The sequence below is a fragment of the Drosophila takahashii genome, chromosome 2L, assembly GCF_030179915.1.
Source record: "Drosophila takahashii strain IR98-3 E-12201 chromosome 2L, DtakHiC1v2, whole genome shotgun sequence".
Classification (NCBI taxonomy): domain Eukaryota; kingdom Metazoa; phylum Arthropoda; class Insecta; order Diptera; family Drosophilidae; genus Drosophila; species Drosophila takahashii.
Window position 1 is genome coordinate 16292859 of NC_091678.1, and position 22260 is coordinate 16315118.

Sequence of the window (22260 nt, forward strand, 5' to 3'; positions counted from 1 at the left end):
AGGCTTGATTTATGGCCAACCAGCCAAAGGATTGCCAAGGAGCAGGAATAGGAACTCACACACAAAACCGGAGAAAAAGTGCACAAAACTAGCATTAGCACCCTTGTAAATGTGTAAAACCGCCAGGAAAACACTCTTCCACACAGACAGACGGGTCCACCAACAAATCATAGAAATCCGAGTGGAAAAAAAAAATTCCATCCTGAACGGAACGAAATCCAGCATTAGTTGCGCCACTCGGGCCGTCCTGCCCCTGCCCGAAAAACCTCTGGCGATAATTTATTTATTTCGGATTATTTATTGCTCATACATCATAATTTTCGAGACTCGCTGGCAAATATATTTTATTCCTTAAGCAGGCCCCACCCCGTCTCCGAAGATGCAAGAATTATAACTTTCAACAATGAAGGATGCGCAATAAATTAAAAATTCCAAACTTAAAAACGCAACAATAAATACACGATTCTCATGAAGAGGGAGAAGGAACGAGGACTCCCGACAATCGCCAGGAACAGGACATGCAGTTGATTTATTTCTCCTCTATGGAAAATCACAGAACGAGCGAGATGAGGAGCGGAATTTCTCACCCCGCACTCCTCGAACTCGGGAGACTTCTCAAAGGAGCGGAAGTATTTATTTCATAATCGTTATGATGTAATGAAGAAAGCGTCGACATTTTCGAAAGATTAGGCGGGACTGCAGTTATTTGTCATGTGCATTATCAGCAATATAGATGTTAGAGTGTTTTTCTATACTTTAATATTTTATACTATTTTATTATATATTTTTTAAATATAATAATAATTAAATTAATTTTTTCCAATTTAAATATATTCTATTATAAATAATATTTTTGTTTATATAAGCATCAATCATAATTAGTTTTGTCTTCTTTAAAATGCATAAACTTTTTTTTTTACCCCATCTATCTGGGAATATTCTCTTCTACTCAACGTGTGAATGATTCAAGGAACTGCGCAAAAAAGGAAGGACGAGTACGAATAAACCGAAACACATCCTCGACATCAAAATACGTGGCGCATATTAAATTCTTACAAAATCTGGGCTCACTAAGGGATGCTCGTCGTGGAAGGCAGCGCGGGGGAAGGCCGCGAGTTGAGATATAGATAGACTAGGGCGCTATTGTTAAAAGTTTGAAGCATTCTACCGAACTCTCTACTGCTACCTCTGCCTCCATGGATGTGAGGTCCCGCTGCGATATTAAAAACTTGTTGCTAATAAAAATATTCGGATACGGTTGTCGATGTCGCATTTTCATAATGCCTTTGATGATCATCGCGAGCTGCAGTGGCAGATGATGCTGTTGATGATGACATCAATGACATTTGTTGCGGTTCAATAAATTCGCAAGCGCTTGGAAAACACATCTCTTACACTTAAAAAAAATATTTTCTAAAATTTATGACAAAATTTTAAAGTATTAAAGTCTCGTATAGGCTTAAAAAAATATAAAATACATCATTTATATAAATTCTAATTTGTATGGCAAGAAAGTATTAATAAAATGAAGTAAACGCCGTAGAAATTTTAAAATAAAACCAAATTGTATCGAAAATATTGTATCATAAATCAAAATCTGATTTTTGGTCTTGCTTTAAAAAATTGTACCTTTCGAAGTGAATATTTCTGTTTAGCAAGATGTGAAGAGAATACTTAAAGATTTTACATTTAACGCTTAGGAAGGGGAAAATAGTAAACATACTAATTTTCTCCCAGTGAACGTACTCTTATATTCACCATGTGTGCTCTGTTTTATAGACCCTAAGTAGGCTTGAGCTTCACTGCGCATTTAATTGTCGCAAAGAGGGAGGGTAGAATATGGAGCGGGCCCAGTTTAGCATCGTAGTGACAATTGTCAAAACGAAACGCTTCTCCATTCATTGGCACCGGGGTGTTGTTTAGCTGTCGGATAATCCGATGCATGCTTCCGTTGATTAAAATGACACACATAGGGACACACAACCATTAACTTGCCCACAATTTACCGCTGGGGCCTTAGGTCCAATGGATTTTCCGGGGGGACGACCAGTCGATTGTCTATAAGCCGACTGCAGTTCCCTGTATTTGAAGTGCCAAAAAGCACACTTTGGATTGTTTTTTTTCGCCGCTGTTGTACTCGTATTATTGAGTTGTCGAGTGAGCGCTTTGGCGAGAGGATTTATGCTCGATGACGATATTTGTTTAGCCGCTTAGTTTACCATTTGTCCTTTGTTTTTTATTTTCATCCGACTCGTTTAGACCAATTCGAATGGGTACTGATTCGAGTTCCCTTTGAGCTGTGTTTAAGCTTAAAGTTGGTTTCTGAAAAGCGCATAGCTAAACAATTGCATATTGCAACATATTGCAATATGGTCAAAGGGCGCCTTTGGACCATATTGTAATTTGTTATATGGTCTAAGGCGCTCTTTGACTATATTGTAATATGTTCTAAGGCGCCCTTTGACCTTATTGTAATATGTTCTAAGGCCCCTTTGACCATATTGTAATATGGTCTAAGGCCCCCTTTGACCATATTGTAATATGGTTAAAGGCCCCTTTTTTTAAGGGTATACGACAACAGCCCAAATTCATAAGAGCTATGCCTAATTGGAAATCTAAAAAAAATTTCGATATCCCCCATAATTTGGGCGCTGCTCCGATCAAGATGATTTTTTTTATCATTAGTTAATATATGGCCCAAATGCTTTTGTTTAATTTTTCAAGTTTTTAAAATTTTTTAAAGTATTTTTTACGAATATATTATACATTTTTAAAGCTATTGCGTTGCATTTTGTGAGAGCCAGCCGAGAGAGCGAAACCCAGAGAGCGGATGCTAAGAGAACGACGGCCGAGAGAGGAACAGATAAGAAAACTAATGAGGGGGAGTGCTGTTTGGAAAGGGGAGGGGATAAGGATATGTTTTGATTATAATAGAATACAACGCAATGTTGAACAACGAGAAATCTAAAAACAACTTTGATTCACAATTTAAGGCCAATTTTCACTTTAAAAAAATTTAAAAAATTCGTATAAAAATGTATCTCCCATAAATAAGTAATACATGCATATATTATAATTTTATACCTTTATACATCGATTTTTTATTTACATTTTATATTAGACAATTATAGCAAATTAAGCAATTTCAAAATACCCATCAAAAATGGAAAGTTTGGGTCTTTCACATATGAAATTGTTTTCTTGCCAACAGTTTATGTCGTTCATATAGTGATAATAGTCTGACCGCAATTCCACGCAATCTTCCCGCATAACTGTTGTAAGGAGATTATTTGGTTCTCGATAATCCCATTTCAGGAAGGCTGCTTTTTCCGAGTTAGTGTCAGATATATATTCCCCCTCTTTGACCAAGTCATTGACATCTACCCAATAGTTTTTTTCCGGACTTAAGTGTTCTGTGATAACGCCCCATTCCTCCTCATTTTTAAGACTAACCAGATGAGCTCCCCATTCGCTACATTTATCACGTGCCTCCACCCAAGTTAGCTTAACATTGTTTTCAATGTGGTAATACTTTTCCCCAATTTGTTTAAAATTCTTAGCCATCTTTGTTCCGGATTCATTCTCTAGATTTTTTAGGTTTTTCATTAACTCCAGATCATTGTCATAAATGGTCTCATCCGACTTTGTTTCCGATTCCTCACTATCAGTAGTAGTCGGATTTTCAGATTGCTCTAACCCTTTCAAAAATTCTGAATTCTTGCCTTCACTTTGCTGTTCCTCAACTTGCTTCTCAATTTTAGAGAATTTTTCCCAAAGGATCTCATACTTGGAAGATAGTTCCGCAAGCTGATCTCCGAACTCCTCCTTAAATGTTTGTTCCAATTTTTCGAGTTGTTCATTAAAATGGTTCGTTTCTACCGGACGTCCCACTTTTGTATTCGAAGTGTCAATTGAATAGAAACTTGGCTCGAGATCGATTCGGTTTAAAGTTTCTTCATCTTGATGAACTCCCATCTCTGTTTCTAAGCGGAGTACACGATCTTCCAAGGTGTCCAACCTTTGCTCGGTGTCGTAGGATTCGGATTGGTCCTGTCAAGGATTTAAGTGGAATAAATCAATCCAAAAAGATTTTCGGATTAAGCTCACCAGTCCTCTTGCATAGACATTGTTCCAGTACACGCCAAACAAGATGAGTACTATAAGGTAATGCATTTTGTCAAAAGCTTAACTGTTACACGACACTTGAGAATGTAGACTGCAAATCTATTGCACTAACGGCACCTTTTTATAGGCGGGCAGGCAATAACACATTCAATCTCTGGGATTTTTTCCTCCGTCATAGCTGGGAGATAAGGCCTTTTTTCATACGAAATAGTCTTATCAGCTGAATGTTAGAATATTCATTAGAATTGGCTGCCAATTGTTTTTATTTCCGATCTCTCCCTTTGTCCTAATATGACCTAGTATAATCATCATAATGGAATGTAGACTAAAAAGTTGAGTTTTTATTTTACTCAAGTGATTGACTTTTAGGCCAATTTAAAATAAATAAATAAATAGAAAAAATATACACGGCTAGATCAACCCGTCTAGTGATTTTAGTATTTTTTAAATTATGTTTGAAATTCTGAAATATTAAAAATAAAACTGTGTGCAAAAACGAGCTGTTAAAAGTCTGAAATGTTGTTAATATATCGTTCACGTGAAATAGTTCAAACCAAAATTTGTAATATAAATTCAATTATTCTACACAAACATTTATAGCCACATCAATTAGGTGAACAGTTTTTTCGTTATAATGCAGATGTCAAAGAAATTACTCCCTTTAACAAAAGTCCTAAAACACATATCCCTAAACCACAGAAATATGCTGTATTATTAAGCATTGTGCTAATCATTTTTGTTGCTTTTATTGTGACTTTCGTTTTTGTTTTGTTGGCTTCACCACGCTCACACATGGGAATAAACGACTCAGACTTGGATTTAAACACCCAACTTATTACGCTCCCCAACGCTGAAATTACTTAATCAAAGTTGGATTATCTGTCCAGCTCAGCGAGTAAACAGGAGGCGAGTGGGTGGTGGGTGGCCTCTTGTATGGGTTTCATTTGAATTAAAAACGCCAACTCGACCGGAAGTCGGCAAAGTAGAGTTTGACAGCCAGCATGGGGTACTTGGTACACATATGCCAGGCCACACTGTGGCAAGTCCTGTACAGTGAACAAAAATCAGGTCCATGTTTGTTAAGTTATAAACGATAAAAATATAATACAAAAATACAAAACTATTTAATACTTATATTTTCTATGATTAATTAAAGTTTAAAGTTTAACTTTAATAAAGCCAAAAAAGACATTTTAGAGTACAAATTTAAATTTATGCCAGAAATAATTGTATGTTATTATTGATTAAATAAATAAAATTTTAATTGGCCAGTTAATATAGAAACCCCAAATGGGACTAAGCTTGTTTCAATCAGCATTTTCGAATACACTTGATAACTCTACAATTTGTATACCAATATATCTTAAGATTTCTTTTTCAATTTCGTTGATATTTTGGCTCTCTGTGCTTTTTCTGGCTGCAGCTGGAACTAAATTAAATTCCGTGTCTAATGCTCGCCAAGGATTAGTACCAAACAACGCCTCAGCTTGCCTTGCCTCATCGCCTAAGACGGGCAATATTAAATAATTTTTTCCCATCTCCCAGGACCCAGGACTCGGCACACACATATGGCATGAATTCAGGAGTTCATTGTTTTGCATCGCAGCGAAGTGAAATGGAGTAGAGCCGAGGGTGTAGCTGTGTGTGAGCCGGCTGTCCCAACCAGGAGACGGAAGATTAAAGTCTCCCGTGGCGAACTTAATAATAAAAGCCCAGGACCAGGACCAGAGTCCTCCTGCAATGCGAGTGTGGTGTTGGCACAAAAGTATTTAGTGGGCTGGGCCTCAACTAAGGGGTATTGGGCGCAAATCTTTTTTCGAGTGCCAGGCATTAGCAGCATTAGACCAACAACAACGAGCTATCGCATATAGATATCATTTCCACTTATATACGGTGTATATATATATATATATATATATATATATTTGTGGACCAGGCATTGCACAACGCCGAAAGCTCACAGCAAAAATGCAAACGAGGGGAGAGCGGAAGCCACGGGTTCACCAAATAACCAAAGGACTTATGCCGACTCAGGCTGGGATTTGAGGTGTTTTCTGTGGGTGTGAGGCTCACGGGGGCTGGGTGGGTTTTGGAAGCCAATGCAGTAAATGTATCTGCATTGTAAGCGGTAAATATGAGAAGCCTGCGGAGCGGCTGATACTGATAATCTCGAATCGACATTTCCGACCCGTAATTATCATTGCGGTTCGTCTATCTGGGTAGCTTTACCACAACACATTGGCTTTAGAAATAAATATAAGGATTATTCATGCCCGAATCTAAATGTCGGTTAATTAAATATCATACCTAGTGCTAAAAACAAAATTAAAACTAAAGATGATTTGCCTTGCGGTTAAAGCTTGATATGCATATATTTTCTAGAACTTAGACTTGCTCCTTTTTAATGATGAAGGTGCGAATTTGCATAGGTTTTAACGTTACACTGAATGCCGAGGCATCCTCTGATTTTTCAACTGCCAACGGCTCGTGCAGACTGGTAAAATACTCCGGGACTGAGGGATTAGGACCAGAACCATCGTGATGGAACTTCAGGCGCTTCATATCGCTAAGTGGGAGATTGCCATCCAAGGTGGTTTCCCGAATCTCCAGCCCACCAAGATCATCAAAGATCTGGCGAAGGCTGAAGCTAACCACGTTGCCCTCGGTTTGATCTAAAAAGTTCTCCAATCGCAGCAAAACTTCATTCTGGGAGTAGGGCTCCAGGGTGAGTAGATGAACCGACTGGGGGAAGTCATTAAAGTCGGGCAACGATGTGGAAACTTCCCGTAGAATATTACTGGTTTTGCTGAAGAACTTCCAGAAGGGCAGGTGAATCTCTTTTTCTGCCACTCGCTCGGCTGCAGTGGCTCCATCTTCAATAGCGTTGAGATAGAGATACAGTTTTCCGCGGGCGATTAATCCCTTGCCAAACTGTTGTTCATTGATGGCTTCGGCAGCCCCTGAGCCATCGGCGAAAATGTGCCGACGATGCAGCATCATCTCCAAACGACCACTTTCCAAGCTGGCTCCTCCCTGAGATCGATCGTTGAGCAGGACCATTCGCCTGCTATCATCCTGCAGAGCCATCCTCGAGGTGACTGGGTAGTAGTTACCACTAACGGGCTGCTCACTCAAATCGGGACTGAAGTCCTCCCTCTTGTCCTTCTCTCTCCTGATCATTTCACGACCATTCGAATCGGTGTAGAAGACTCCGTCGGAAGAGATTCCACTCTGGAACACGGTGACTATCTCCTTGCCCAGCTCATCGTCAATCGGAACAGGACCCACAAGCCATTCCAACTCCACTCGGTTGACACCCTCGTAGATGCGAATTACCTGAGAGATCCACTCGTTCACCTGCTGATGAACTTCCTTCACGGATTCACCTTCGTACACGGTGAACTCGAAGGGATCTTCTAGAATTTCCAAGTCCGCATCCTGACGGAAAATGTAATGACACGACCGAGCGGTCTTGTACATTCCAAAGGTCTGTTCAATGTTTTCGGAAACTCCGTTCATTTCCACTGTCTTTAGCCGGCCTGTCTTGTTGTCAATCACCAGTTTTATAAGCTGGAAAATATGTTTAAGAATGGGTTACCTTAACTTAAAGCTATAGGACTTACAGAATTTTGGACAATCGTTTCGCCGTCATCGTGGGTCACAGTATCAGTTTTTAAGGTGTGCACCTTTTTGAATCGCATAGGCACTTCTCCTTCTTTGGCTTGAGTGGCCTGGTCTTCCTTATCTACCTTATTGATGTAGTAGCTGGCAATTTTGTTAACGGAAGCCTTGAAGACCAACTCATGCTGAGTGTCGTTATTACGGAACTCCAGGGCGAGGACTTGCCAGGGAACTGGGACCAATTCGGAAGCCACCACGCGACCCTTCTCATCGGTAACCTGGTAGTTCTCCTCCTTCACCGGCACTCGAACATACTGCGTAGAAGTGTGGGCCAGTGGATTGTACAAAGTCACCATTATATTATCAGCACTTTCTTTGGTAAGGGCACACTCGCTTATATTCAGCTTTAGGCAACTTGCAAACTCTGCCTCTGGCTGGTTGGTGAGCAGGCGAAGGGCATCGCGGGCGGTGTTGGCGCCTCCCAAAATGGCATCGTACAAAAGGCGATCGTAGTCATTGGACACCTCCTGCTTCTCAGTGCCCGTGATGGCATCGTGATGTTGCATGACTCCCATGATCTGACGTAGGTAGTCCAAGTCCTTGGTTTGCTTGTCGCTTGAAAGATCGGCAAGCACACTCAATTGCTTGGCCACCTGCAACATGTGGTTGCCATCGCGCTCAAATCGCTTCACGGTGGGACGTGAGGTGAAGAAGCCGGTCCAGAAGCTCTTTGCCTCGTGAGAGTGGGGCAGGAAGTCCTGGGTCTTGTTGGGCCAGCTTTGGAGACTCTTGTGCAGGGAATTCAGATAACATCCTGCAGTGGAATAGACGACATTGTACTTGGAGCCACTGGCCTGGCGTTCGTTGACATACCTTAAAATAAATATTTAGAAATACGATCATACCAAATAATCATTATTTACTTACTTGATCAGTTTGTCCATGTTCTTGTAGTTCATGTAGGCATTTTCGTACTGGAAATCATCGCCCATGGGCACCATTATGTGATCGGAGCGATAATAACCGGCCAGATTAGAGGCATAGTTGATGAAATCATCCACCCGGGACTTGACATTGTTGTCGTAACTCTTTCCATCGATTATGGGATCATCTTGGCAGAGGGAGTCAAAACAGAAGCCAGGAGGTGCCGAGTAGTGATTGTAGAGCATGCCGGTGAAGAAGTCTAGTTCCTTCAGGGTCTCGCTGGCATCCCAAATCATTTCGAGGCCCAGGTTATCCACTCGCTTGTTCTTGTCATTCTGATCCATGCGTGCAAAGAACTGGCCGTCGAAACCCATTTGGGCAAACATAGAGGCCTGCTCCCTGGAGTGTCCAAAGGCATCGATCTGCCAGCCGACACGTGGACGACCGCAAACCCCAAAGTTGTCATTCAGGAACCTTAAAGGTGTGGTTAAATCATTATAAAATGGCAATGAGATGATAGAGCTCCGTTCTCACTTCAAACCAATGGCGAACTGATCGATGACACTCTGGTAATTAACGGCAGCTTCATCGTTCATGCTCCAGGCGCCGCCAGTGAACTCCAGACGCCCCTCGTTCACCAACTTCTTGACCAGTTGCTTCTTAGTTTCCGACTGGTCCTCCCACCACTTGGCGAAGAAACCGGTCTCCACCTGAATAAATCGGCGACGGGAGTCCTTGCTCAGTTCCGCAACAACGGTATCGAATATATATTGCACTCCGGCATGCTGAATGTTGTGCTTATTGCCGTAATAGTACTGATCGACCGTTTTTAGCCAACCCAAATCGTCATGGGAGTGGGGCACCAAGTGAATATTGATCATATTTGACTTTGTTTCAGGACATGACTGAAATAGGCACAAATTATTACATTTTCTTTCCTAAAGATGCAAGTTTTCTACCCACCTCATAACCGCAGACAGCTTCAGATTGGATGATATAGAAGGCAAGTAGGGCCAACAAGATGGCCAAGGCCTTAAAGTTGGCCATTTTCAAGAATTCGCAATACAGCCGACTCCAGACCAAGAACTGACTTTATAAGAAAACTTTCCCACTTTTATAAACATCTCAATGGGGGGTTAGCTGATAAGTAATCACCACTTCAGAATGTTTTGAATTTGAACTAGCCGAGAGAGCCAATTAACTTAAACTTAAGCATTAGCAACGAGTCTCAAAGGGTAAGTACCTTGCGTTTTATTTGGGCCACATGCATTGCTTCAATGTTGCTAACATAATCACACTGTACTCATAGTCTTATCAGGCATTCGGCACTGAATTGCAGTTCTTATCATTCATTCTCTAATGCTTAAATGGATTTTAATTGACGATTGCCCACTCAAAGATAAGGACTCATTTACGATTTGGAACCACTTGAGATTTTCACGAATATAGTGAGCTCTAATCTCAAAAAAAAGTGAAAGCCACACATGCAGAAGTGGCGGATAATGAGAATGAACCCAAGAAATGACAACGTAGTATTTTAGTCGTAACTCATTCATTTTTATTGCTTTTTCTTATTGTGTTTTAATAATAAATGTGCGAATTTGCATGGGATATAGTGTTACAGCAAACAGGGAAGCTTCATCGGACTTGTCAGCTTCAAGTGATCTATGCTGAGCCGTAGAGAACTCAACGGCTGAATGCCTATTTCCGGATTCTTGGGCATGGAACTTGAATCGCTTCATATCGCTCAGTGGCATGTTTCCATCCAGGGTGGTTTCCCTAATCGCCAAACCGCCCAGGCTGTCAAATATATCACGTATGTTGAAGCTAGTCACTTGTCCCTCGGATTTGTCCAAGAAGTTTTCGAATCGTAGTAAAATTTCCTTCTCAGTGAAGGACTCCAAGGTGAGGAGATGAATCGACTGGGGAAGGTCATCAAAGTCGAGTACCGTTTTGGTGGTGGCCTTTCCAATTTCCGTTGCCCTGCTGAAGAACTTCCAAAAAGGAAGGAAGAGCTCCTTTTCCGCCTTACGCTCCAGAACGGTATCTCCATCTTCCACAGAATCAAGAACCAGGTATAATTTTCCTCGGGCTATTAACCCTTTTCCAAAATGCGTCTCGTTCAGAGCTTCTCCCACGCCACCACCATCGTTGAAAAGATGGCGACGATGAATGAGCATCTCCAAGGCACCGTCCTCCAAACTGGCTCCACCCTGGGAACGATCATTCAGCAAAACCAATCGCTTGGTCTCATCTTGCAAAGCAATCCTGGAGGTGACTGGATAGAAGTTACCGCTCACTGGTTGGCGACTCAGATCGGAAACAAAGTCCTCACGCTTATTCATCTCGCGTTTCATCAACTCACGGCCATTGGAATCGGTGTAGAAAACTCCCTTTGATGAAATGCCACTCTTAAAGTTTGTGACAAACTCACTGCCCAGTTGATCATCGACGGGAATTGGTCCTACCAACCATTCAAACTCCACTCGGTTGACATCCTCGTAAATGCGAATCACCTGCGAGATCCAATCGTTCACCCGCTGGTGGACTTCCTTGACCAAAGCTCCTTCGTAAACTGTGAATTCGAAGTCATCTTCAAAAACTTTAATATCCCCATCTTGGCGGAAAGTATATGCACAGGAAGTGTGAGTCTTGTAGACGCCGAAGTTCTGGACAATTTTCTCAGACACTCCGTTCATCTCAACCGACTTCAGGCGCCCTGTTTGGTTGTCAATTACTAGTTTGACGAGCTGTGAATGAAAAATAATAAAAGGAATAAGCCATTTTGTTAACCAGACAATCGAATAGACTTACTGAATTTTCTACTACAGTCTCGGAACTATCAATTTCCCGCTGGCTAAGCTTCTTGATGGCAGAAGTCGGATTGCCCTCAACCTTTTTGATGTAGTAATTGGCGATTTTATTCGCTGTGGCCTTGAAAACTAACTCGTGCTGCGTGTCATTGGGTCGGTACTCCAAGGCCAAAACCTGCCAGGCCACTGGAACCACTTCTGAAGGAACCGTTTTTCCCTTGGCATCTGTCACTTGGTAGTTCTCCTCCTTCACCGGTATGCGAACATACTGGCTGGAGCTATGAGCCAGTGGGTTGTACAAGGTCACGACCACGTTGTCAGCACCGTCCTTGGTAAAAGCACACTCGCTGATGTTCAACCTCAGGCAACTCTCAAACTCTCCGTTGGGCATGTTGGTGAGAATCCGCAGGGCATCGCGTGCATTGTTAGATGCCCCAACGATGGCGTCGTACATCATTCGATCGTAGTCATCGGACACAGCCTGCTTTTCAGTGCCCGTGATGGCATCGTGATGCTGCATTACTCCCATAGTCTGCCGCAGATAGTCCAAATCATTGTTGTGCTGTTCACTTGTTAGATTCGCTAGTACGGATAGCTGCTTGGCCACCTGCAGCATGTGATTCCCATCCCGCTCAAACCGTTTCTGAGTGGGTCGAGAGGTAAAGAATCCTGTCCAAAAACTATTCTTCTCATGGGCATAGGGGAAAAAGTCCTGGGTTTTGTTTGGCCAGGACTCCAGGCTCTGGTGCAGGGAATTCAGATAGCAGCTCGGCGTGGAGTAAAATATGTTGTACTTCGATCCAGATGCCTGGCGTTCGTTAATATACCTAAAGTAAAGCGAAATAGTATTAAGGGATTTTTAACTCTTTACCCCCTCTTACTTGATCAACTTGTCCATGTTCTTGTAGTTGACTTTGGCATCCTCGTACTGGAAATCCCCACCCATGGGAACCATTACGTGGTTAGTGATGTACACCTCCGACATATTTTTGGCATAGGCAATGAAGTGATCTACCCTCTCTTCGACATTGTTTTCTTCGCTATCGCCATCGATAATGGGCTCATCAGTGCAAAGTATATCAAAGCAGAAGCCCGGAGTATCAGAGTAGAAGTTATACAACATTCCACTAAAGAGATTGACTCCACTCATCGATTCACTAGCATCCCAAATCATCTCCATGGTCAAGTCACTCATGCGGGTGTCCTTGTCGTTATGATCCATCCTTGAAAAGAATTGGCCGTCGTAGCCCATGTGGGCGAATATTGCTGCTTGCTCACGGGAGTGACCAAAGGTATCGATCTGCCAGCCAACTCGGGGACGAGCACAGGCTCCGAACGTCTCGTTGAGGAACCTTACAAAGTGAGTTACTACTAAATACTACGAAAGAAGAACCTCTCACATTACTCACTTTAATCCCACTGTAAACTGATCAATCACACCCTGGTAATTGACATCGGCCTCATCGTTCATGCTCCAAGCACCGCCGGTGAACTCAAAACGTCCTTCATTGACCAACTTAGTGACCACCTTCTTCGTGGTCTCCGACTGCTCACTCCACCACTTGGCAAAGAAGGCCGTCTCCACCTGAATAAAGCGACGATTGGGATCCTGCAGTAGCTGAGTGACAACATTATCCAAAATGTATTGCACACCAGCATGATGAATTTTATTCAAGTACCCATAGTACGACTGATCAACAGTCTTTAGCCAACCCACATCATTGTGGGAGTGAGGAACCAAGTGGATGTTAACCATGTTTGATTTCGTTGCGGGACACGACTGCAAAGGACATTATAATAACTAAGACCAAATCAAAAGCTACCGCTTACCTCATAGCCACAAACTGCTTCGGATTGTTGAGCGAGGACCACCAATAAGGTGGCCAAGAGAAAAATTCGACCGAGATATGTCATCATATGTCATTACCAAGTACTGGCCTTTTTTCACACAAGACTGCTGCTTTATAGGCCGCGAATTCTGAAGTATGATGTGATAAGAAAGTACAAGATGGTCACTTTGATAAGTTTGCTTAATTAGCAATTAGCGAAGCTCATAAAATATTCCGAACCTGGTAACTACTGTTTTTTAAGTACCACCATATTGTGATCATGATAAAGCTATTTTAGCTACCTATATTTATCTAACACTTTAGGGCTCTGTAATGCACTTGCAATCTTATCATTCCTTAAGCGAACCATCAGCAGTTTATTACTTGAACTTTGTGTAAAATTAATGATTTGTTAATTTATAAACGTAACGAATGGACAGTGGTAACAGTTAGTAAAAAAGTTGAGCTGTGATGAAAATAAAAATAAATGACAACATTGAATAAGCCGGACGATTCAAAACCAAGGGTCCTCTGAAATTAGTTTTCTTGCAGAGAGTCCGATGATTTTCTTTAGACTGTTGTTTATTTATTGACACACTGCTAAGTGTAACAACATAAATCGATAAGCTATACGTTTTCTATAAACTGAAGACATTTAATAGGGTCAGCTTAGTAAAATCCTACTACTTAGTCCTATTTTATGGGCTAAGTATTTTCTCTGCCTTCACCGCACTAACGGTAATCAGTAGCGATCAACATAAACACCCATCGATAAATTACTCATCCCAGTGGAAGACACTATGTCAACCATAGTTTGCCGATTGGTTTTTAAATGTGTCTAAACCTACAGATTTATTTTTAAAGTCCCAGAAACTTTCTCCCATTTGTTTTATACGAATGAGCTTACTTTTTCCAAAATATATTTCTGTTATATCAAATTGCATTTATAATAACTCAAACAGTTAAATCAAATTAAACTTATTTAATCTTAATAATGAAAGTTCGGATTTGCATCGGGTACAAGGTGACGGCAAATTCCGAAGCGTCCTGGGACTCGTCAGCTGACAGGGGCTTGTGGGCGGAGGTGTAATACTCAGGTTCTGATCCTCTAATTCCAGACCCCTCAGAGTGGAACTTGAATCGCTTTAAGTCGCTCAGTGGCAGGCTTCCATCCAAGGTGGTTTCGCGAATTTCCACCCCGTTTAAGTAATCGAAAATCGGGCGAATGTTGAAGCTAACCACATTGCCTTCAATGTGATCCTTAAAGTTCTCCACACGCAGCAAAACCTCATCATCGTTGAAAGGTTCCAGAGTAAGAAGGTGCACCGACTGGGGGAAGTCGTCAAAACTGGGAACCGCCTTGGCAGCGGAGCTGCTACTTCCACTGTTCTGGCTGAAGAACTTCCAAAGGGGCAGGTGGAACTCCTTCTCGGCCTCGCGCTCCGCGGACGTGGACTCATCTGCAGCATTGAGGATTAGGAAGACCTTACCACGAGCAATCAAGGGCTGGCCATATTTCTGCTCGTTCAAGGTCTCATCTACTCCGTATCCATCATCACGGACTAGACGACGATGCAACATGAGTTCTATTTGCCCATCCTTCATGCTAGATCCTCCCTGAGCACGATCGTTCAGGACGGCGATGCGCTTGTTACTGTCTTGCAAAGCAATGCGGGATGTAATGGGATAGTAGTTTCCGGAAGTAGGCTGCACTGCCAATTCTGGGTCGAAGTCCTCTCGCTTATCCTTTTCTCGTCTAATCAACTCACGACCATTGGAATCAGTGTAAAAGACGCCATTGGAAGCGATTTCACTGGTGAATGTCATGACTACCTCCGTACCAAACTCTTCTTCAATTGGAATGGGGCCAACCAGCCACTCGAACTCCACAACATTTTTGTTCTCATAAATACGGATGACCTGAGAGATGTAGTCGTTGAAATGCTGGTGGACCTCCTTGACTAAAGCTCCATCGTAGACAGTAAACTCGACTCCATCTTCCTGGATTACAAAGTCTCCTTGGTTGTATTGACGGAAGACGTAGGCACCGGAGTCATAGGTCCTATAATTACCATAGCTCTGATCGATGTTCTCGGAGACTCCGTTCATTTCAACCCTCTTCAATAAGCCTGTTTTGTTGTCCAGCACCAGTTTAATAAGCTAATTATAGGCAAAGTTAATTGAAAGTGTTTCCTTATAAAATGTAATAGTGACTTACCGATGTCTGCACAACAGTTTCTTCATCATCGTAGGTTTCAGATCCAGTCTTCTTTTGAGGAGTGGTAAGAACGGTATCAGTGCTCTCCTTGCTGTCAACCTTCTTGATGTAGTAGCTAGCGATCTTGTTAACGGAAGCCTTGAAGACCAACTCATGCTGAGTGTCGTTGTTACGGAACTCCAGGGCCAGGACCTCCCAGGGAAGTGGGACCACTTCCGAGGCCACCACGCGACCCTTCTCATCGGTAACCTGGTAGTTCTCATTCTTCACAGGGACTCTCACATACTGGTTGGTGGTGTGGGCCAGTGGGTTGTACAGGGTCACCACCACGTTATCCGCACTGTCCTTGGTGAAGGCGCACTCGCTGATGTTCAATTGGAGACAACTGTGGAACTCTCCATTGGGCAGGTTGGTCACCTTGCGCAGACCATCGGCGGCAGTTTTAGTACCACCGAGGATGGCGTCGTACAAAAGCCGATCGTAGTCATCGGACACATGCTGTTTCTCAGTGCCCGTAATGGCATCGTGATGTTGCATTACTCCCATGATCTGGCGGAGGTACTCAAGATCCTCCTTCTGCTGAGTACTCGAAAGCCCTGCGAAGGCACTAAGCTGTTTGGCAACCTGAAGAATGTGGTTTCCATCGCGCTCAAATCGCTTTTGTGTGGGACGAGAGGTGTAATAACCAGTCCAGAAGCTGTTTGAATCACTTCCATATGGGAAGAAATCAAGAGTTTTGTTTGGGTAGGACTGCACACTCTTGTGCACAGAGTTCAAGTAGCAACCGGGTGTTGAGTAGAATATGTTGTACTTAGAACCACTGGATTGACGCTCGTTGATGTACCTAGTAAAAAGATTTAAACAGTTTTGATAAATTTATCTTTTTGAGAAACCGGACCTCCCCTTACTTGATCAGTTTGTCCATGTTCTTAAAGTTCACCTCAGCATCTTCGTACTGGAAGTCTCCACCCATGGGAATCATGATGTGGTTCGTGCGGAACTTTTCGGCCACTTGAGCGGCGTAGGCAATGAAGTCATCCACCCTGGACTTGACATTGTTGTCGTAACTGTCGCTGTCAATAATTGGATCGTCGCTGCAGTGAACATCGAAGCAAAATCCGGGGGTATCCCAGTAGAAGGTGTACAGTAGTCCGGTGAAGAGCTTGACATCACTCAGTGACTCACTGGCATCCCAAACCATTTCTAGAGCAAGATCATTCATCCGTCTGCCCTTGTCGTTGTGATCCATGCGTGAAAAGAACTCGCCATCGTATCCCATCTGGGCGTACAGTGAAGCCTGTTCACGGGAGTGGCCGAAGGGATCGATTTGCCAGCCGACACGAGGACGACCGCATACACCGAAGGTATCATCCAGGAACCTTTTTCCAAAAGGTGTGGTTAAAATAGTGCACCCGCGATACAGAACCGCCTTTACTTACTTCAAACCAACTGTAAACTGATCGATCACACTCTGGTAGTTCACGGCAGCCTCATCGTTCATGCTCCAGGCTCCGTTTGTAAACTGAAGGCGACCCTCGTTGACCAGCTTTTTCACAATTGCCCTGACGGTCTCCGACTGCTCGTCCCACCACTTGGAGAAGAAGGAGGTCTCCACCTGGATGAAGCGACGATCCGGGTTCTTGATCAGTTCAGAGATCACGGTGTCGATAATGTACTGGACTCCGGCGTGCTGAATGTTGTTCTTGTGACCATAGAAGTACTGATCAACCGTCTTTAGCCAGCCGACATCATCGTGGGAATGGGGAACCAAGTGGATGTTCACCATGTTTGACTTGGTTTCATGACATGACTGCAAACCGATATTTATTTTGTTACTTTAGTCTCATCGAGAAGGAGGAGTTCCTAAATTTCCTAGAATCCGCCGTTTTCCTTACCTCGTAGCCACAAACAGCTTGGGCTGACTTTGCTTGGACTGCCAATAAGGCTAAGCAAAGGACGAGTCCCGTATATTTCATTGTCAAATCTTTGGTCCTTTCCACTCGATGAAACAACTTTCTCAAGCCGATGAAGACGACTAAACTTTTAACATTCAAAACAGGCTATATATAGGGAGCTCTTGTGGGGGTTTCTGAGATTGTTGATAAGTAATCGGTCCTTGAGCCTATCGCGGATTAGAAATGCTTAAAAGTCAATTAGGTATTTTTAACTACAATTATGAATATCGACTACGTTTTAAAACCCATGATGTACCTATAGGAAATGTACAAGGTACCATTTTGGAACTATTGGTCATTATCAAAACCAATATCTTAATGAGCTGCTTCTGTTTTGATAGAGTTGCAGTGCTTATCTGTAGATTAGTTAACGATTTGAATAGGCGATTGCATATTAGAATTGTTTTTAAATGTTGGGTATAATGTTTATGGATTTGTACTGGAAGTGATCGTTTTCTATCAAGAGGACAATGGTAAAGTTGAAGTGGAAAATTAAAAGCCCCACGCAAAGCGCAAGTGACCAGATACAGTAAAGTGCCGATTATTACAATGATGTCAATTATGTGGAACTGCTTCGCTCGGCAACAAAAATAAAATTTGTGACAATCCCGAATGTAAGTTGAATGTATGCATAAAAGGTTTCACGGAGCTGTAGAGATAGGCCACACTTGAAGTTCTATGTCATATTTGCGATTATGATTATGCTTATGATTATTATCTGATCGTTATGACTTTTTAAGTACAGTCGAATTCGGAAGTTCAGAGTTATACAAATAAATATTACCAGAATTAATTGCAATAGTTTTATGTTTTATATATACATAATATTCCTATGGCTCAATTCAATTTTTTTGTCTATATTTTATCTTTCAGGGCTGTTTGTCATCCAATGTCAAGGTTCTAAGTTTCTAACCTACTTTTGATTTATATTTGCTATGCTCTGTTTTTGTATTGCATCTGTTCTTTTTGGAGATTACAGGTTTAGATTTTATGGAGTTGGTTTCGGGCATCTGTTCCTTTCGCAGATTATGGACCGTGAAAATGTGGGAATCTTCGCACTACAAAAAACCATTAAAAATATGTTGCAATGATTTAGAAAGGGTTACCTCCTTATTTTCAAATTGATGGGTTTTTCAGATTAGTGTGCACTAGATATTAGTTTTCTTAACCCATTTTACTTAATGTCTAGAGCGTTTTCTATCTACCAGGAAATACTGGCTAAACATGTTTTAATTCAATATCATTTTCTGTATTTCTTTGATTGTTTAACAACTAATACATTTGAATACATTTAATCATGCTTAATAATAAAAGTTCGAATCTGCATTGGGTACAAGGTCACAGCAAATTCGGAGGCATCCTGCGTCTGATTTGCTGAAAGGGGCTTGTGAGAAGAGGTGTAATACTCAGGTTCTGATCCTCTTGCCCCCGAGCCCTCAGAGTGGAACTTGAATCGCTTCAAGTCGCTAAGTGGAAGACTTCCATCCAAGGTGGTTTCGCGAATTTCCAATCCGTTCAAATAGTCAAAGATCGGGCGAATGTTGAAGCTAACCACTTTGCCTTCAATGTGATCCTTGAAGTTCTCCACACGCAGCAGAACCTCATCATCGTTGAAAGGTTCCAGAGTAAGAAGGTGCACCGACTGGGGGAAGTCGTCAAAACTGGGAACCGCCTTGGCAGCGGAGCTGCTACTTCCACTGTTCTGGCTGAAGAACTTCCAAAGGGGCAGGTGGAACTCCTTCTCGGCCTCGCGCTCCGCGGACGTGGACTCATCCGCAGCATTGAGGATTAGGAAGACCTTACCACGAGCAATCAAGGGCTGGCCATATTTCTGCTCGTTCAAGGTCTCATCTACTCCGTATCCATCATCACGGACTAGACGACGATGCAACATGAGTTCTATTTGCCCATCCTTCATGCTAGATCCTCCCTGAGCACGATCGTTCAGGACGGCGATGCGCTTGTTACTGTCTTGCAAAGCAATGCGGGATGTAATGGGATAGTAGTTTCCGGAAGTAGGCTGCACTGCCAATTCTGGGTCGAAGTCCTCTCGCTTATCCTTTTCTCGTCTAATCAACTCACGACCATTGGAATCAGTGTAAAAGACGCCATTGGAAGCGATTTCACTGGTGAATGTCATGACTACCTCCGTACCAAACTCTTCTTCAATTGGAATGGGGCCAACCAGCCACTCGAACTCCACAACATTTTTGTTCTCATAAATACGGATGACCTGAGAGATGTAGTCGTTGAAATGCTGGTGGACCTCCTTGACTAAAGCTCCATCGTAGACAGTAAACTCGACTCCATCTTCCTGGATTACAAAGTCTCCTTGGTTGTATTGACGGAAGACGTAGGCACCGGAGTCATAGGTCCTATAATTACCATAGCTCTGATCGATGTTCTCGGAGACTCCGTTCATTTCAACCCTCTTCAATAAGCCTGTTTTGTTGTCCAGCACCAGTTTAATAAGCTAATTATAGGCAAAGTTAATTGAAAGTGTTTCCTTATAAAATGTAATAGAGACTTACCGATGTCTGCACAACAGTTTCTTCGTCATCGTAGGTTTCAGCTCCAGTCTTCTTTTGAGGAGTGGTAAGAACGGTATCAGTGCTCTCCTTGCTGTCAACCTTCTTGATGTAGTAGCTAGCGATCTTGTTAACGGAAGCCTTGAAGACCAACTCATGCTGAGTGTCGTTGTTACGGAACTCCAGGGCCAGGACCTCCCAGGGAAGTGGGACCACTTCCGAGGCCACCACGCGACCCTTCTCATCGGTAACCTGGTAGTTCTCATTCTTCACAGGGACTCTCACATACTGGTTGGTGGTGTGGGCCAGTGGGTTGTACAGGGTCACCACCACGTTATCCGCACTGTCCTTGGTGAAGGCGCACTCGCTGATGTTCAATTGGAGACAACTGTGGAACTCTCCATTGGGCAGGTTGGTCACCTTGCGCAGACCATCGGCGGCAGTTTTAGTACCACCGAGGATGGCGTCGTACAAAAGCCGATCGTAGTCATCGGACACATGCTGTTTCTCAGTGCCCGTAATGGCATCGTGATGTTGCATTACTCCCATGATCTGGCGGAGGTACTCAAGATCCTCCTTCTGCTGAGTACTCGAAAGCCCTGCGAAGGCACTAAGCTGTTTGGCAACCTGAAGAATGTGGTTTCCATCGCGCTCAAATCGCTTTTGTGTGGGACGAGAGGTGTAATAACCAGTCCAGAAGCTGTTTGAATCACTTCCATATGGGAAGAAATCAAGAGTTTTGTTTGGGTAGGACTGCACACTCTTGTGCACAGAGTTCAAGTAGCAACCGGGTGTTGAGTAGAATATGTTGTACTTAGAACCACTGGATTGACGCTCGTTGATGTACCTAGTAAAAAGATTTAAACAGTTTTGATAAATTTATCTTTTTGAGAAACCGGACCTCCCCTTACTTGATCAGTTTGTCCATGTTCTTAAAGTTCACCTCAGCATCTTCGTACTGGAAGTCTCCACCCATGGGAATCATGATGTGGTTCGTGCGGAACTTTTCGGCCACTTGAGCGGCGTAGGCAATGAAGTCATCCACCCTGGACTTGACATTGTTGTCGTAACTGTCGCTGTCAATAATTGGATCGTCGCTGCAGTGAACATCGAAGCAAAATCCGGGGGTATCCCAGTAGAAGGTGTACAGTAGTCCGGTGAAGAGCTTGACATCACTCAGTGACTCACTGGCATCCCAAACCATTTCTAGAGCAAGATCATTCATCCGTCTGCCCTTGTCGTTGTGATCCATGCGTGAAAAGAACTCGCCATCGTATCCCATCTGGGCGTACAGTGAAGCCTGTTCACGGGAGTGGCCGAAGGGATCGATTTGCCAGCCGACACGAGGACGACCGCATACACCGAAGGTATCATCCAGGAACCTTTTTCCAAAAGGTGTGGTTAAAATAGTGCACCCGCGATACAGAACCGCCTTTACTTACTTCAAACCAACTGTAAACTGATCGATCACACTCTGGTAGTTCACGGCAGCCTCATCGTTCATGCTCCAGGCTCCGTTTGTAAACTGAAGGCGACCCTCGTTGACCAGCTTTTTCACAATTGCCCTGACGGTCTCCGACTGCTCGTCCCACCACTTGGAGAAGAAGGAGGTCTCCACCTGGATGAAGCGACGATCCGGGTTCTTGATCAGTTCAGAGATCACGGTGTCGATAATGTACTGGACTCCGGCGTGCTGAATGTTGTTCTTGTGACCATAGAAGTACTGATCAACCGTCTTTAGCCAGCCGACATCATCGTGGGAATGGGGAACCAAGTGGATGTTCACCATGTTTGACTTGGTTTCATGACATGACTGCAAACACATATCTATTTTGTTATTTCTTTTCCATGAAAAATAAAAAATACTTGAATGTCCTAGAATCTTTTTTTTTCCTTACCTCGTAGCCACAAACAGCTTGGGCGGACTTTGCTTGGAATGCCAATAAGGCTAAGCAAAGGACGAATCCCAGATACTTCATTGTAAAGTTCTTCGGCCTTCTAACTGGATGTAACGAATGGTTCCTACTCTGACATACAACTGACTTCTTCCTTTTCGTAAACAGTCCTATTTATATCAAAGATTGCTGATAACCAATCGGTACTTGAGCCTATCTAGGATTAGGCAAACTCAAGCATGCTTAAAATTCAATTAGGTATATTTCAACGATAATTAGTTAATAATGATTACTCTTTGAAACACGTTTCATAATTTCAATAATAACCTGATAGGTACTATTTGTTGTTCAT

General features: G+C 42.9%; 5 protein-coding genes across 5 annotated transcripts; all 5 read right to left on the minus strand.

Moving 5' to 3' along the window:
* Nucleotides 1–3076: 3076 nt before the first annotated feature.
* LOC108069453 (repetitive organellar protein-like) lies at nucleotides 3077–4220 on the minus strand. The gene is made up of 2 exons (XM_017159551.3): nucleotides 4108–4220; nucleotides 3077–4050 (listed from the first exon to the last, which is right to left on the minus strand). Exons 1-2 carry the CDS (start codon nucleotides 4171–4173, stop codon nucleotides 3136–3138), a joined length of 981 nt encoding a protein of 326 aa, XP_017015040.2. The 5' UTR covers nucleotides 4174–4220; the 3' UTR covers nucleotides 3077–3135.
* A 2290-nt stretch (nucleotides 4221–6510) lies between these two features.
* On the minus strand, nucleotides 6511–9735 carry LManIII (Lysosomal alpha-mannosidase III). The gene is made up of 5 exons (XM_017159516.2): nucleotides 9634–9735; nucleotides 9205–9575; nucleotides 8674–9144; nucleotides 7749–8619; nucleotides 6511–7695 (listed from the first exon to the last, which is right to left on the minus strand). The coding sequence occupies exons 1-5, from the start codon at nucleotides 9715–9717 to the stop codon at nucleotides 6511–6513; spliced, it is 2982 nt and encodes a 993-aa protein (XP_017015005.2). The 5' UTR covers nucleotides 9718–9735.
* A 500-nt stretch (nucleotides 9736–10235) lies between these two features.
* LManIV (Lysosomal alpha-mannosidase IV) lies at nucleotides 10236–13397 on the minus strand. The gene is made up of 5 exons (XM_017159622.3): nucleotides 13314–13397; nucleotides 12893–13263; nucleotides 12365–12835; nucleotides 11485–12310; nucleotides 10236–11420 (listed from the first exon to the last, which is right to left on the minus strand). Exons 1-5 carry the CDS (start codon nucleotides 13395–13397, stop codon nucleotides 10242–10244), a joined length of 2931 nt encoding a protein of 976 aa, XP_017015111.2. The 3' UTR covers nucleotides 10236–10241.
* An 893-nt stretch (nucleotides 13398–14290) lies between these two features.
* LOC108069435 (lysosomal alpha-mannosidase-like) lies at nucleotides 14291–17524 on the minus strand. Its single transcript, XM_017159529.2, has 5 exons — nucleotides 17426–17524; nucleotides 16970–17340; nucleotides 16439–16909; nucleotides 15531–16374; nucleotides 14291–15472 (listed from the first exon to the last, which is right to left on the minus strand). Exons 1-5 carry the CDS (start codon nucleotides 17504–17506, stop codon nucleotides 14291–14293), a joined length of 2949 nt encoding a protein of 982 aa, XP_017015018.2. The 5' UTR covers nucleotides 17507–17524.
* A 1194-nt stretch (nucleotides 17525–18718) lies between these two features.
* On the minus strand, nucleotides 18719–22036 carry LManV (Lysosomal alpha-mannosidase V). Its single transcript, XM_017159679.3, has 5 exons — nucleotides 21912–22036; nucleotides 21456–21826; nucleotides 20925–21395; nucleotides 20017–20860; nucleotides 18719–19958 (listed from the first exon to the last, which is right to left on the minus strand). The coding sequence occupies exons 1-5, from the start codon at nucleotides 21990–21992 to the stop codon at nucleotides 18777–18779; spliced, it is 2949 nt and encodes a 982-aa protein (XP_017015168.2). The 5' UTR covers nucleotides 21993–22036; the 3' UTR covers nucleotides 18719–18776.
* Between the last annotated feature and the right edge of the window lie 224 nt (nucleotides 22037–22260).